The sequence below is a fragment of the Staurois parvus genome, unplaced genomic scaffold, assembly GCF_062004578.1.
Source record: "Staurois parvus isolate SC_StPar_1 unplaced genomic scaffold, SC_StPar_1.0 ptg000152l, whole genome shotgun sequence".
NCBI lineage: Eukaryota > Metazoa > Chordata > Amphibia > Anura > Ranidae > Staurois > Staurois parvus.
This window is the reverse complement of record NW_028317948.1, coordinates 177,579-194,658: the sequence shown is the minus strand read 5'-3', so window position 1 is coordinate 194,658 and position 17,080 is coordinate 177,579. Positions and strand designations below refer to the sequence as shown.

Below are 17,080 nucleotides of genomic sequence, written 5' to 3'. Positions count from 1 at the left end.
TACCTGGTGGTCATTGTTAATGCCACACTCTTTAATAAACTCTCATACAAAATACCAAAATACAGAAACATATGACATAGTAACTATAATGCAAAACCTATATAAAATCACAAAATAAAAACAAATCACATAAATGTATAATAAAAAGAAACAAATCTCCTCATATATAATTATATAAAAATATACAAAAAATATATGAAAAATATATATAATATTTAAAATATATATATATAGATTCCACTATGACCAAAAACCATAAAACCGAAAGAGGATGAAAGACAATAAAATAGAGATAAAAAAGGGGAGATAAAGAAGGGGGTGCTAACTGTTGTCAATGAAACAGTTGATGTCCATGTCTATGTTAAGTCCTTTAGGACGCATACAATCAATTTGGTAAATCCATTTAGTTTCCATCTGGGAAACCGCTTTCTTTTTATTCGTTCCCCTCCAATGGTTTTGCACTACATCAATTCCTACAAATACCAAGGAAGATGGATCTCTGTTATGATGAGTCCTATAGTGCATTGACAACGAGTGCTCTTTGTAACCTTTTTTCACATTGTTAACGTGTTCCCGCAATCGGTCTCTAAGTCTCCTGGTAGTACGACCTACGTACTGTTTCTTACACGGACATTGCAAAAGATAAACCACATATCTGCTATTGCATGATATGAAGTTGTTAATCTTGTAGTTTTTCCCGGTACTAGTAGACGTAAACTCATCAATCCTCTTTTTCCTATGTCCGTTACATGTGCATATGATACAATTATTGCACGGGAAAAACCCGACCATATTATTAAAAAACGTAGTTTTAGTAGGGGGATTGACGATATTCGGGGCTATCGTATTTCTCAGAGGTTGTGCCCTCCTGAACATAATCTCTGGCTTGTCCGGCAAGATCCTCGCCAAAACTGGATCCGCTTTAAGAATCTTCCAATTTTGGTTAATTATTCTCGTAATTGTTTTGAACTGGGCAGAAAATGTGGTCACAAAAGGACAAATCTTGGAAGGTTTACTAGTGGGATTATCAGTCAATAATGACTCCCTATCCATATTTGCCACCTCTTGCATGATACGAGTGAGGTGAGATTGCTCGTATCCTTTTTCAATAAACCTTTTGCGCAAAATAGAGGCCTGTACGTGGTAGGTGTCCACTGAGGTACAGTTTCTCCGGATTCTGAGAAACTGACCTTTAGGTACATTGGAAAGCCACAATGGATGGTGGCAACTGCTAGTGGGAATGTAGCTGTTGCGATCCGTCTCCTTGAAAAAGGAAGAAGTTGCAACAGCCCCATTGGAGTTAATTAATGTTAAGTCTAGAAAATTAATGCTAGTCTTACTATATTCATATGTAAGTCTGATGTTGAGCATATTGTTGTTAAGAGTCCCAAAGAAGTTCACAAGTGCTTGTTCTTCTCCTCTCCACAAGAGCAAGATGTCATCTATATAACGTTTATAAAAAACGAGCTCAGGCCAATCCCTGGCATAAATGACATCTTCCTCCCACCTGGCCATGAATAGGTTGGCCAGGCTGGGAGCGTACTTTGCTCCCATAGCCACGCCCCTTTTTTGAAGATAAAAAATACCATCAAACCAAAAATAGTTTGTAGTCATAGTGAAATCTAAAAGAGTGAGGATAAAAGTTTGATGCGAAATAGACAACTCAGATTCTTTCAGGTAAAATTCCACTGCTTCCATACCATGGGAGTGATCAATACTGGTGTACAATGATGCAACGTCTGCCGTTACTAAAAATGTATCTCCATCCAAGGAAAGGCTCCTAATGTCTTGTAGGACCTGCTTCGTGTCCCTAAGATAGGAAGGCGTAGTCCGTACCAAAGGTTGCAGGAAGCAGTCAATGTATTGTCCAGCTCTGGAGCACAAGGATCCGATCCCACTAATGATGGGTCTACCAGGAGGATTCAGTGGGTCCTTATGCACCTTCGGAAGGATATACATAACTGGTAGCCTAGGAGCAGAGGGACATAAAAATTCTCTCTCTTTTTTATTTATTGTTTTATCCTGGTATCCTTTGGTAATGATATCCTTGAGAGATTTTTTATACATATTTAAAGGGTTTTTTGACAAAACACAATATGTCTCAGTGTCACTAAGGATGTTTTGTACTTCCCTGGTATAATTTTCTTTATCCATTATTACAACACCTCCTCCTTTATCGGCGGGGCGTATGACTAAATCCTTACGGTCAAGGAGGGAGTCAATCGCTATAGAAACCTCCCGATTATTATTATGGTTCTTAGTTTTAACGCCAGCTAGATCTTTGAGAACTGTCTCCTTAAACACATTTACGTAGCTAAGAGCCTGTGGAGGAGGGTTGTACAAAGATGCATTACGCAAATTAGAATGGGTATTAGTACTGGGTGCATTCCTAATGATAGGGTTCTGGGAAAAATACCTTTTCAATGATAATGACCTAATAAATCTATGTACATCAATGAATGTATGGAATTTATCAAGTTTCTTATGTGGGGCAAATTTTAATCCTTTGTCTAATAAACCCATTTCTAGGGGTGTGAGTTCCTTTCCACTGAGATTAAAAATGCCCTTTCCCTTTAGGTTTTTCTCTTTTTTGGGTTTATTGACCCTTTTGCCTCCCCTTTGTCCTCTGTTCGAGCGCTTCTCTTGCGCGTATTCCCCTCTCCTAAAAAATGCACCGGGGTTGATTTGGAGTTAGAATTATCACCCTGATGTCTAGGGTTGTTAGATGGAGGCGGAAAATAAACATTAGTGCCAGATGGTGGGTCATGCTGGTATCCCCCTTGTTGTTCATTATACACTCTAGGACCATTTGGTGGATTATATTGGTATTGGTATTGATACCCCCCTTGGTTTTCACCATATGTTCTGGGGCCAGATGGCCTCCAATTACCATCTCTTGATGGTGTGCCATAATAGTTTGCAAGAGAGTTATAGTTGTTTACAGGAGGATTGTGATAGACATTCTTTTTATTGTTGTTATGCCCATTAGTGGGTTTCTTGTTATGGTAGTAAACAGGTTTTATGAATTGATTATTTCTATAACCTTGGTCTGGATACCATTCACAATTCCTAGATCCTATATTCTCATCGGGCATAAATTGCAATGGTTCAAAACGATTAGATGTTTGTATGTTGTTTCTCATAGGTAATTGAAACTGATTAGGTTTCATGGGATGGTATTGGGCGGGACCTTTCCAACCATTCTTTTTCTTAGATGGTTTGGATACATATGTAGTGACCTCCATGGGTGTGGGAGAGACTGTGACAGTCTCTTCATTAATCGTTTGCCACTTAAATACTCTATTCTCCGCATAGTCTTTATGGTCACGTATATATTTCCTACGTTTTTTAATTCGTTGTTCTTTCTCGATATGCTCTAGAAAAGTTTTAAGATTATCTGATTCTGTTCTATAGTCATCTTTCTCTTTAAATGGGGTAAGTTTATCCCGTATATTATTAATTTCACCATCCAGATACCCTAGTTTCTTTCTTTTACGTAAAATGAGAAATTTCAATAAATCCAACCCAGCAGAGTTGAAATACTGAAACCATTCGGACGTACTATTGACATCTCCTGTCTCTGGGGGAATATCCCATCTCAGTGAGCGAGGAACCATATGTTCCTTCACATATCTATCAAGAAAGGAAATGTCCCACAGCGTTCTGACCTCAGCTGAGGTCATATTACGTAGCTGTATGAATAATCCCTTAATATCATCTGTATCTTCATTAATGGTAAACACATCATCTGATATCATCGGTCTCATAGACCTAATCTCAAAAATATCAGTCATTATGCAAAATTGCAGAATAGCAGCTCAACTTCAAATAGGTAAAAATCAAACGTAATATTCAGAATAAGTGAGCGCTTAAAACAATTAATAAAATCACTAAATAAGATCACTAAATATGAATAAGAAAACAGCAGCTGAACACCAAAGAGGTACCATATGAACCTACTCAATAAAATTGCATACAAGGGAGAGGTGCAGCGCTAATTAAATGAATAAATATATATATGCTTAGGTAAACATACAATATAAATCAATCAATAAAAGTGCTATTAAAGTGCAAAACAGTGACTAAAACGGTGACTAAATGATGAATCTAGTCCATAGCGTGCTCAGAATCCAAGAGAGTCCTTAAGAGCTCCAATCCCTGGATTCGTGGATGAGGTGATAAAAGGTAAAAATTGCGCACTCACCAAATGCGCAATTCAAAAGCGCATTAAAAGCTGATATTCCAGGGTCCTCATATGGATCTGGTCAGATCTGGTCACAGAAAGCCCTCCGTCACCTGATAGTGTATTCCACACATAGAAGAGGCCGCTCTGCAGATGTAAAGGACTCCCACCAGAGCCCAAAGAACAAAGGAGGCCAAAATAGTGTGATACCTTATAGGCAAGGGGTGTTTATTCCCAAAAACACACAATATATACAGGCAGAGGCAGGAAGGATACTGACCATGCAATGGATATGTAAATAGATGGCCGCCGGGGCCCTCGTGGCGCCGGTCGGCGTGACGTCACACCGCTTGTAGCCGCTCCCTGACGCGTTTCGTGCGAAGGCACGTAGTCATAGGGGGTTAGCTTACAGCAGTGGACGTCAGTGTAAGCCCTAAATAGGGAAAGTGGCGCATGCGCTGTAATCGCGCGCCATTTTCCCATCGACACATGTCTCCGTATCGGGCGCCATTTTCATGTAGCCCGCCAAACAGCGCATGCGCGAGCGCTGTCAGCACGGAGTAAACGGCACATCAATGATCACCAGGGAAAGGTGTATAGCCCAGCAACCAGTGCATGGAGACAATTAAAGGCAGTCTCATGGGCAATTTAGGGACACCATCAATACCAGGTTACTAGTTATCAGATGGACGTCTTTCCCTAAAGCCTTATATATAAATATAGATAAAGATAAAAAATATATGCCCACAAATTAGTCAGCATATTAATCAATACTAAAAGATTTATTTAAAATCCAATATGAATGTAAAATGTCAAATGATCAAATGAGGTTATACCTGGTGGTCATTGTTAATGCCACACTCTTTAATAAACTCTCATACAAAATACCAAAATACAGAAACCAATGACATAGTAACTATAATGCAAAACCTATATAAAATCACAAAATAAAAACAAATCACATAAATGTATAATAAAAAGAAACAAATCTCCTCATATATAATTATATAAAAATATACAAAAAATATATGAAAAATATATATAATATTTAAAATATATATATATAGATTCCACTATGACCAAAAACCATAAAACCGAAAGAGGATGAAAGACAATAAAATAGAGATAAAAAAGGGGAGATAAAGAAGGGGGTGCTAACTGTTGTCAATGAAACAGTTGATGTCCATGTCTATGTTAAGTCCTTTAGGACGCATACAATCAATTTGGTAAATCCATTTAGTTTCCATCTGGGAAACCGCTTTCTTTTTATTCGTTCCCCTCCAATGGTTTTGCACTACATCAATTCCTACAAATACCAAGGAAGATGGATCTCTGTTATGATGAGTCCTATAGTGCATTGACAACGAGTGCTCTTTGTAACCTTTTTTCACATTGTTAACGTGTTCCCGCAATCGGTCTCTAAGTCTCCTGGTAGTACGACCTACGTACTGTTTCTTACACGGACATTGCAAAAGATAAACCACATATCTGCTATTGCATGATATGAAGTTGTTAATCTTGTAGTTTTTCCCGGTACTAGTAGACGTAAAATCATCAATCCTCTTTTTCCTATGTCCGTTACATGTGCATATGATACAATTATTGCACGGGAAAAACCCGACCATATTATTAAAAAACGTAGTTTTAGTAGGGGGATTGACGATATTCGGGGCTATCGTATTTCTCAGAGGTTGTGCCCTCCTGAACATAATCTCTGGCTTGTCCGGCAAGATCCTCGCCAAAACTGGATCCGCTTTAAGAATCTTCCAATTTTGGTTAATTATTCTCGTAATTGTTTTGAACTGGGCAGAAAATGTGGTCACAAAAGGACAAATCTTGGAAGGTTTACTAGTGGGATTATCAGTCAATAATGACTCCCTATCCATATTTGCCACCTCTTGCATGATACGAGTGAGGTGAGATTGCTCGTATCCTTTTTCAATAAACCTTTTGCGCAAAATAGAGGCCTGTACGTGGTAGGTGTCCACTGAGGTACAGTTTCTCCGGATTCTGAGAAACTGACCTTTAGGTACATTGGAAAGCCACAATGGATGGTGGCAACTGCTAGTGGGAATGTAGCTGTTGCGATCCGTCTCCTTGAAAAAGGAAGAAGTTGCAACAGCCCCATTGGAGTTAATTAATGTTAAGTCTAGAAAATTAATGCTAGTCTTACTATATTCATATGTAAGTCTGATGTTGAGCATATTGTTGTTAAGAGTCCCAAAGAAGTTCACAAGTGCTTGTTCTTCTCCTCTCCACAAGAGCAAGATGTCATCTATATAACGTTTATAAAAAACGAGCTCAGGCCAATCCCTGGCATAAATGACATCTTCCTCCCACCTGGCCATGAATAGGTTGGCCAGGCTGGGAGCGTACTTTGCTCCCATAGCCACGCCCCTTTTTTTTTTTTTTTTTTTTTTTTTTGAAGATAAAAAATACCATCAAACCAAAAATAGTTTGTAGTCATAGTGAAATCTAAAAGAGTGAGGATAAAAGTTTGATGCGAAATAGACAACTCAGATTCTTTCAGGTAAAATTCCACTGCTTCCATACCATGGGAGTGATCAATACTGGTGTACAATGATGCAACGTCTGCCGTTACTAAAAATGTATCTCCATCCAAGGAAAGGCTCCTAATGTCTTGTAGGACCTGCTTCGTGTCCCTAAGATAGGAAGGCGTAGTCCGTACCAAAGGTTGCAGGAAGCAGTCAATGTATTGTCCAGCTCTGGAGCACAAGGATCCGATCCCACTAATGATGGGTCTACCAGGAGGATTCAGTGGGTCCTTATGCACCTTCGGAAGGATATACATAACTGGTAGCCTAGGAGCAGAGGGACATAAAAATTCTCTCTCTTTTTTATTTATTGTTTTATCCTGGTATCCTTTGGTAATGATATCCTTGAGAGATTTTTTATACATATTTAAAGGGTTTTTTGACAAAACACAATATGTCTCAGTGTCACTAAGGATGTTTTGTACTTCCCTGGTATAATTTTCTTTATCCATTATTACAACACCTCCTCCTTTATCGGCGGGGCGTATGACTAAATCCTTACGGTCAAGGAGGGAGTCAATCGCTATAGAAACCTCCCGATTATTATTATGGTTCTTAGTTTTAACGCCAGCTAGATCTTTGAGAACTGTCTCCTTAAACACATTTACGTAGCTAAGAGCCTGTGGAGGAGGGTTGTACAAAGATGCATTACGCAAATTAGAATGGGTATTAGTACTGGGTGCATTCCTAATGATAGGGTTCTGGGAAAAATACCTTTTCAATGATAATGACCTAATAAATCTATGTACATCAATGAATGTATGGAATTTAACAAGTTTCTTATGTGGGGCAAATTTTAATCCTTTGTCTAATAAACCCATTTCTAGGGGTGTGAGTTCCTTTCCACTGAGATTAAAAATGCCCTTTCCCTTTAGGTTTTTCTCTTTTTTGGGTTTATTGACCCTTTTGCCTCCCCTTTGTCCTCTGTTCGAGCGCTTCTCTTGCGCGTATTCCCCTCTCCTAAAAAATGCACCGGGGTTGATTTGGAGTTAGAATTATCACCCTGATGTCTAGGGTTGTTAGATGGAGGCGGAAAATAAACATTAGTGCCAGATGGTGGGTCATGCTGGTATCCCCCTTGTTGTTCATTATACACTCTAGGACCATTTGGTGGATTATATTGGTATTGGTATTGATACCCCCCTTGGTTTTCACCATATGTTCTGGGGCCAGATGGCCTCCAATTACCATCTCTTGATGGTGTGCCATAATAGTTTGCAAGAGAGTTATAGTTGTTTACAGGAGGATTGTGATAGACATTCTTTTTATTGTTGTTATGCCCATTAGTGGGTTTCTTGTTATGGTAGTAAACAGGTTTTATGAATTGATTATTTCTATAACCTTGGTCTGGATACCATTCACAATTCCTAGATCCTATATTCTCATCGGGCATAAATTGCAATGGTTCAAAACGATTAGATGTTTGTATGTTGTTTCTCATAGGTAATTGAAACTGATTAGGTTTCATGGGATGGTATTGGGCGGGACCTTTCCAACCATTCTTTTTCTTAGATGGTTTGGATACATATGTAGTGACCTCCATGGGTGTGGGAGAGACTGTGACAGTCTCTTCATTAATCGTTTGCCACTTAAATACTCTATTCTCCGCATAGTCTTTATGGTCACGTATATATTTCCTACGTTTTTTAATTCGTTGTTCTTTCTCGATATGCTCTAGAAAAGTTTTAAGATTATCTGATTCTGTTCTATAGTCATCTTTCTCTTTAAATGGGGTAAGTTTATCCCGTATATTATTAATTTCACCATCCAGATACCCTAGTTTCTTTCTTTTACGTAAAATGAGAAATTTCAATAAATCCAACCCAGCAGAGTTGAAATACTGAAACCATTCGGACGTACTATTGACATCTCCTGTCTCTGGGGGAATATCCCATCTCAGTGAGCGAGGAACCATATGTTCCTTCACATATCTATCAAGAAAGGAAATGTCCCACAGCGTTCTGACCTCAGCTGAGGTCATATTACGTAGCTGTATGAATAATCCCTTAATATCATCTGTATCTTCATTAATGGTAAACACATCATCTGATATCATCGGTCTCATAGACCTAATCTCAAAAATATCAGTCATTATGCAAAATTGCAGAATAGCAGCTCAACTTCAAATAGGTAAAAGTCAAACGTAATATTCAGAATAAGTGAGCGCTTAAAACAATTAATAAAATCACTAAATAAGATCACTAAATATGAATAAGAAAACAGCAGCTGAACACCAAAGAGGTACCATATGAACCTACTCAATAAAATTGACCATAAAGACTATGCGGAGAATAGAGTATTTAAGTGGCAAACGATTAATGAAGAGACTGTCACAGTCTCTCCCACACCCATGGAGGTCACTACATATGTATCCAAACCATCTAAGAAAAAGAATGGTTGGAAAGGTCCCGCCCAATACCATCCCATGAAACCTAATCAGTTTCAATTACCTATGAGAAACAACATACAAACATCTAATCGTTTTGAACCATTGCAATTTATGCCCGATGAGAATATAGGATCTAGGAATTGTGAATGGTATCCAGACCAAGGTTATAGAAATAATCAATTCATAAAACCTGTTTACTACCATAACAAGAAACCCACTAATGGGCATAACAACAATAAAAAGAATGTCTATCACAATCCTCCTGTAAACAACTATAACTCTCTTGCAAACTATTATGGCACACCATCAAGAGATGGTAATTGGAGGCCATCTGGCCCCAGAACATATGGTGAAAACCAAGGGGGGTATCAATACCAATACCAATATAATCCACCAAATGGTCCTAGAGTGTATAATGAACAACAAGGGGGATACCAGCATGACCCACCATCTGGCACTAATGTTTATTTTCCGCCTCCATCTAACAACCCTAGACATCAGGGTGATAATTCTAACTCCAAATCAACCCCGGTGCATTTTTTAGGAGAGGGGAATACGCGCAAGAGAAGCGCTCGAACAGAGGACAAAGGGGAGGCAAAAGGGTCAATAAACCCAAAAAAGAGAAAAACCTAAAGGGAAAGGGCATTTTTAATCTCAGTGGAAAGGAACTCACACCCCTAGAAATGGGTTTATTAGACAAAGGATTAAAATTTGCCCCACATAAGAAACTTGATAAATTCCATACATTCATTGATGTACATAGATTTATTAGGTCATTATCATTGAAAAGGTATTTTTCCCAGAACCCTATCATTAGGAATGCACCCAGTACTAATACCCATTCTAATTTGCGTAATGCATCTTTGTACAACCCTCCTCCACAGGCTCTTAGCTACGTAAATGTGTTTAAGGAGACAGTTCTCAAAGATCTAGCTGGCGTTAAAACTAAGAACCATAATAATAATCGGGAGGTTTCTATAGCGATTGACTCCCTCCTTGACCGTAAGGATTTAGTCATACGCCCCGCCGATAAAGGAGGAGGTGTTGTAATAATGGATAAAGAAAATTATACCAGGGAAGTACAAAACATCCTTAGTGACACTGAGACATATTGTGTTTTGTCAAAAAACCCTTTAAATATGTATAAAAAATCTCTCAAGGATATCATTACCAAAGGATACCAGGATAAAACAATAAATAAAAAAGAGAGAGAATTTTTATGTCCCTCTGCTCCTAGGCTACCAGTTATGTATATCCTTCCGAAGGTGCATAAGGATTATATATATATAATGTATATGTGTGTGATTTTGCACACCCATGCCACCCTGTAGCAGGATTTTTGCTATAGGGCGGTTAAAGTGGTTGCAAATGCTTACATATACCCAGTGAAGTGACTGGCCTCGAGTGATGCACAGAGCTGAAACAAATTCTCCTACATAAGGTGTACCTGTTTATCTGCAGTCTTCTCTTCTCTACATCCATTCAAAATTCTGAATTTATAAAGGTTGTTTGAGATTTTAGAAAATGGGAGGCAGAGAGCTGAATTTACACACTACAGATTTAAATAGAGAGCTGATTGGAGGGAAGGGACACACCCTCTTTCATACAGCTAACAGGAACAGAGCTGAGGCTGTCGATCTCAAGCTGTGTGCTTCAAAATTCTTCCTCTGTCACCTTTTTTTCTCTTGGTGTCAGGAAAACTTGTCAGAAGTGATACAAATAGAAGAGGAACAAAACAGAAATAAAACAGCAGACAGAAATGACACACGGTGCTTTTAATTAAGACAAATACACACTATAGAGGGATATGCTTTGTTTCATATTTCATTTCTAAGGGTTACAACCACTTTAAGTGTTTACAAAATAAATATGTAAATAATGAAAACTAATATAAGACTGAAACAAGAATAAATTGACAAAAGCACCACATTGCACTTTGAGTTTAACTCTAGCTTTGTTATTAATACCTGGGATCTCCATCATCTTACAGTAGTTGAAATACATCTGAACTAAAGAACTGATTAAGTTGTAAGTACATGTGCATGTGGTAGAGACGTTCTGAGCTGTTAATTAATTTTTGAGCATGAATCTGCATCTTTATAACTCTTCAATAATTTTAAGTTATACAGTACATATAAAATAAACCAGAATCATAGAATGTTATCCACGTGTGGTCATTTTTGGGGAAAAGAAAATCATTGCTGTGTAAACTTTTTAAATATACAGTCATGGCCGAAATTGTTGGCACCCTTGATATTTTTCCTGAAAATCAAGTATTTCACACAAAAAAGGTATTGCATTAACACATGTTTTGCTATACACATGTTTATTCCCTTTGTATGTATTGGAACAAATATAAAACAGAGGCAGAAAAGCAAATATGACATAATGTCACACAAAACCCCAAAAATGGGCTGGACAAAAGTATTGGCACCCTTAACTTAATATTTGGTTGCACACCCTTTGGAAAACATAACTGAAATCAGTCGCTTCCTATAACCATCAATAAGCTTCTGACACCTCTCACCCGGAATTTTGGACCACTCTTCCTTTGCAAACAGCTCCAGGTCTCTCTTATTGGAAGGACACCTTTTCCCAACAGCAATTTTAAGATCTCTCCACAGGTGTTCAATGGGATTTAGATCTGGGCTCATTGCTGGCCACTTCAGAACTCTCCAGCGCTTCTTTGCCATCCATTTCTGAGTGCTTTTTGACGTATGTTTGGGGTCATTGTCCTGCTGGAAGACCCAGGATCTTGGACGCAAACCCAGCTTTCTGACACTGGGCCCTACAGTGCGACCCAAAATCCTTTGGTAATCCTCAGATTTCATGATGCCTTGCACACAGTCAAGGCACCCAGTGCCAGAGGCAGCAAAACAACCCCAAAACATCATTGAACCTCCACCATATTTTACCGTAGGTACTGTGTTTTGTTCTTTGTAGGCCTCATTCCGTTTTCGGTAAACAGTAGAATGATGTGCTTTACCGAAAAGCTCTATCTTGGTCTCATCTGTCCACAAGACGTTTTCCCAGAAGGCTTTTGGCTTACTCAAGTACATTTTGGCAAACTGTAGTCTTGCTTTTTTATGTCTCTGTGTCAGCAGTGGGGTCCTCCTGGGTCTCCTGCCATAGCGTTTCATTTCATTTAAATGTCGACGGATAGTTCGCGCTGACACTGATGCTCCCTGAGCCTGCAGGACAGCTTGAATGTCTTTGGAACATGTTTGGGGCTGCTTATCCACCATCCGGACTATTCTGCGTTGCAATCTTTCATCAATTTTCCTCATCCGTCCACGACCAGGGAGATTAGCTACAGTGCCATGGGTTGCAAACTTCTTGATAATGTTGCGCACTGTGGACAAAGGCAAATCTAGTTCTCTGGAGATGGACTTGTAACCTTGAGATTGTTGATATTTTGCCACAATTTTGGTTCTCAGGTCCTCAGACAGTTCTCGTCTCCTCTTTCTGTTGTCCATGCTTAGTGTGGCACAGACAGACACACAATGCAAAGGTTAAGTGAACGTCTCTCCTTTTTATCTGCTTTCAGGTGTGATTTCTATATTGCCCACACCTGTTACTTGCCCCAGGTGAGTTTACAGGAGCATCACATGCTTGTAACATTCTTATTTATCCGCAGTTGTGAAAGGGTGCCAATACTTTTGTCCAGCCCATTTTTGGAGGTTTGTGTGACATTATGTCGAATTTGCTTTCTTTCCTCCCTTTTTTTGTTTTGTCCCAATACACACAAAGGGAATAAACATGTGTATAGCAAAACATGTGTTAATGCAATACGTTTCGTGAGAAATACATGATTTCCTGGAGAAATATCAAGGGTGCCAACAATTTCGGCCATGACTGTATGTACATGGGGGCAGCCATATTTCCTGATTACATATGCAGGTTCTGATTCCTGCTTAAAGGCAAAGTATAGCCAAAGCTTTTTCAGGCTTTATTTAACCTATGAATCACTGGAGTGCAGTTCGTACTGCATTCCTGTGACCCTTTTTTTAGTCGACAGCAGGCTAAAGTCCGCCATCGGCTGACGTCCTGAGCAGGTCCAGACTCTGGAAAGATCTCAACTATATGGTTGCAATTGACTTGAAAGCCTGGACCGGGATCTGGCTCAGCCTTTCAGCGAACCAGCCGCACCCGCCCTCTCCAAAGCCCAGTGCTCCAGTGAGTGGTAGAGGGACAGAGCAGAGAGCCGAAGACTGACAGTCCTGACTCTCTGCTCAGAGCAAAGGGGAGAACTGAGCAATCAGCGGTATTTGATCGCTCAGTTCTCACAGAAGAGGAACAAAACAGAAATAAAACAGCAGACAGAAATGACAGGCGACAGACACCACATCAGATCCACCTAGGTGATAAAGTGCACGCTTCTATTTTAAATACAATATTCTGCTGTTTTGTCTTATATCTTTACCTGGTAGCTGTTTAGGGATTGAGTGATTGAACATTGTTTGCTCTCCTTCATATGGTTAATCTACAAAAAATCATATTTGATAACTAAAGCATTGGGGAGCAAGCATGTAAAATGTTAACCACATACAAATTATGGTACAAACTGTAATAGCTCTGTATTTACTGGACATATAGTACACTTTTCATTTAAGAATTTTAGGAAATCTAGAACCTTCAGGCACATTTAAAACAAAAATTGTAGTTACAGTGATGAAGAAATGATAATAGAAACTTTCGAAATTCTGCTTAACATAAAAAATACATATTTCCTATATAGTGTAAGCTCCAAAGAGCAAAGCCCTCCTAACCCTCTTGTATTGAACTGTATTGTTGCTATATTGTCTCCCTTTATATTGTAAAGTTCTGAGCAAACTGTTGGCACTATATAAATCCTGAAGAATAATAATATAGTGTTGTAAACCATCTGCACCGTTTCATCCAGTCATGACTTTATACTTCTATCCAAAAAAAGTTGAGATGTTGTCTAGAAACATTAGAAGAAGAAAGCCATTGTTAAAAGAAAGCCATAAGAAGCCATGTGGGGGGCACAGCAAACCTGTGGAAGAAGGTGCTCTGCTCAGATGAGATCAACATTTAACTTTGTCCTTAAAGCAATGTGTGATGGAAAGCTTAACACTGCACATCACCCTGAGCACACCATCCCCACCATGAAACGTGGTGGCAGCATCATGTTATGGGGATGCTTTTATTCAGCAGGGACAGGGAAGCTAGTCAGAGTTGATAAAATGATGGATGGAGCCAAATACAGGGAAATCTGCAAAAAACTTGAGAAAGAGGCAGAGGTTCCCCATCCAGCAGGAAAACCACCCTAAACATACAGCCAGAGCAACAATGGAGTGGTTTAGATCAAAGCATAGTGATGTGTTAGAATGGCCCAGTCAATATGACATCCAATATGACAATATCCAATATGACAGAGCTTGAGCTATTTTGCAAAGAATAATGGGCAAAAATGTCACTCTTTAGATGTGCAAAGCTGGTAGAGACATCCCCAAATGGACTTGCAGCTGTAATTGCAGCGAAAGGTGGTTCTACAAAGTATTGACTCACGCTGGCTGAATACAAATGCACTCCACACTTTTCAGATATTTAATTGTAAAAAATGTTGAAAACCATGTATCATTTTCCTTCTACTTCACAATTATGTGCCACTTTGTGTTGGTCTATCACTTAAAAGACTAACCTCAAAAATGTTTATTAATGAATGACATACACAGTAAAAACATTGCATCGGAGATCCGGCATACATGCCCAATCACAAGGGCCCCCCACCCCCGGAAAGGAAGGACCTCCCGTGTAAGACACTGACCGATGGATAAGACATGTCCACTGATAGAAACTCAACCCCCCTCCCCCACAGAACCAGCCACCCCCACTCTCCCAAGCAGACCCAACCACCTATACCCCACAACTCCAAGCCCCCAATGCTCTTCCCACAATGACCCCCCACCACACACACACACACACACACCTGACTATCCCCTTCCCCGTAGGGGAAAGAAGGGAGCACAGGAAAAAAACACCGGCCCACTAACACCCCAACCACCCAGACCCCGCTAGATGTAATAGCTACTATAGAACTGCACACAGAAAAGGTAAGATTATGGTATAGTTCTCAGGGATGTATTCTAGAACTGCACACAGTTACTATTCTTTTACAGTATACAGAGGTATATTCTAGAACTGCACTCAAAAAAAAGATATTGCTGTACAGGACTCTGAGGTGTATTCTGAAAATGCACACAGATAAAGTGCTATTTCTATAAGTACATGGAGGTATATTATAGAGCACATGGATAATATGATACTATACAGTGCATAGAGGTGTATTATAAAACTGCACATAAAGTGTTAACATTGTACAATGCACAGAGATGTTGCACTGCATCTATAAAAATGATTTGCCTTTGTAATACTAATCCAAAGGAATGGAACAGATGATTAAAAACACTGTGTTTTGAAGGTGTAATGCATATTCTGTTTGGCTAACATTTTAACTTTTATATTTTCTAGGTTAGACAGCTTCTCAGGATGGTATGTTGACGTGTATCGCACATTGGCCAAGACAGTGTCTGGTACAAGACAGACTGCTCTAAAACTGGACACACTCAACATGGGCCAGTGTGTCACCAAGTGTAAAAATCCATCATCCACACTAGGCAGTAAAAACGGTGAAAGGGACTCTAACAAGTCACATAAGAGAAGCTCAGGACACAAGGAAGAACACACATCTGCTGGTGGTAAGGCCTCAGGAGACATCTTAGTCAATGGAACAAAGAAAGCACAGGATGCCGCAGTAGAGTCTTGTCATCCTCAGGCACCAAGTGGTGATGGAAAGAAGAAAGAACCAGGGTTGGGAGCAGAAGTGTCATCTTTGCAAAGGATTGAAGAATTGTTTAGGAGATACAAGGATGAGCGGGAAGACGCCATCTTAGAAGAAGGCATGGAACGGTTTTGTAATGATCTGAGTGTGGACCCAACAGAGTTTAGAGTGTTAGTTCTGGCTTGGAAATTCCAGGCTGCAACCATGTGCAAGTTTACTAGGTACGTGTACTTACTACAAGAACATTAAATCACAGTCCATTTAAAGCCTGCCTAAACCCAGAAACAAAAATGTAATACATTACAGCTTAGCATTCCTTAGATGAGGTGACTGTGTTTGATTTAGTCTTTCGTCTTTCATTTTATTTTCACCTTTTTGTTATGTGAATAACACTTTCTGTCCTTGGGTGGCTCCTCTCAAGCATCACATTGTATCAAAGCAGCCATGGTTGCTACTCAGGCAGGACTACAAATATCTTCCTTTTGTTGATCTCCTTTACATGGGGGATGGAATGGTTTATACAAAAAAGATAACATTGTATTGCTTGCAGTTGAGCTCACAGAAGGTGGCAGGGATACTGTATTTCTGGAAAGATCGATCGTTTTTTTCCGTACTTGCTGTAAAAAGATCTTGGCCTAAAAAATGAATACTAATGCAGCCATCACGTCAAAGTACTGACAAACTGTAATTTGTTACCTACTTGCACTTGGGTTTAGTTATCCTTTTAATTTTGTTTTCTCTGACAAATAGAAATGGATCGTTCCATGTCAAAGTGAAGACAGATAACTGCAAAGTGGTTTAAATGCATTCCAATGAATAAGAAATTAAATATTTGACTAAATAAGGCCTCACATACACTGGACAGTTTTACTGCTGCTCCTAGGGGCGTTGGGCTTTTTTTTTTTCTGCCTCTAAACCCCCCTGCATGTTATCCTATGTGTTTATGCACACATAGGATTTTAGCAGCGTCATGTGGCAGAAAAAAGACCCACTGTCACCACAGCGTCCTGGAGCAGCAGCATTTTGGCTGAAAAAATGCATCTTAACGCTTGCAAACACTAGGCGTGTTCATCGCTTGTGCATTATGACCAGAATAAATGGTTTATTCTGGCCAGTCAAATTACTTAACACCAGAATGCTTGACGCGG

General features: G+C 39.4%; 1 protein-coding gene across 1 annotated transcript in view; it reads left to right on the top strand.

The window, feature by feature from the left end:
- The window catches only part of DCUN1D3 (defective in cullin neddylation 1 domain containing 3), a 63,088-nt gene that overhangs the window by 38,710 nt on the left and 7,298 nt on the right, over window positions 1–17,080 (top strand). The window contains exon 2 of the mRNA XM_089674781.1: window positions 15,623–16,153. Within this exon, the coding sequence (XP_089530907.1) occupies window positions 15,623–16,153 (531 nt within the window). The remainder of the gene's footprint in view (window positions 1–15,622; window positions 16,154–17,080) is intronic.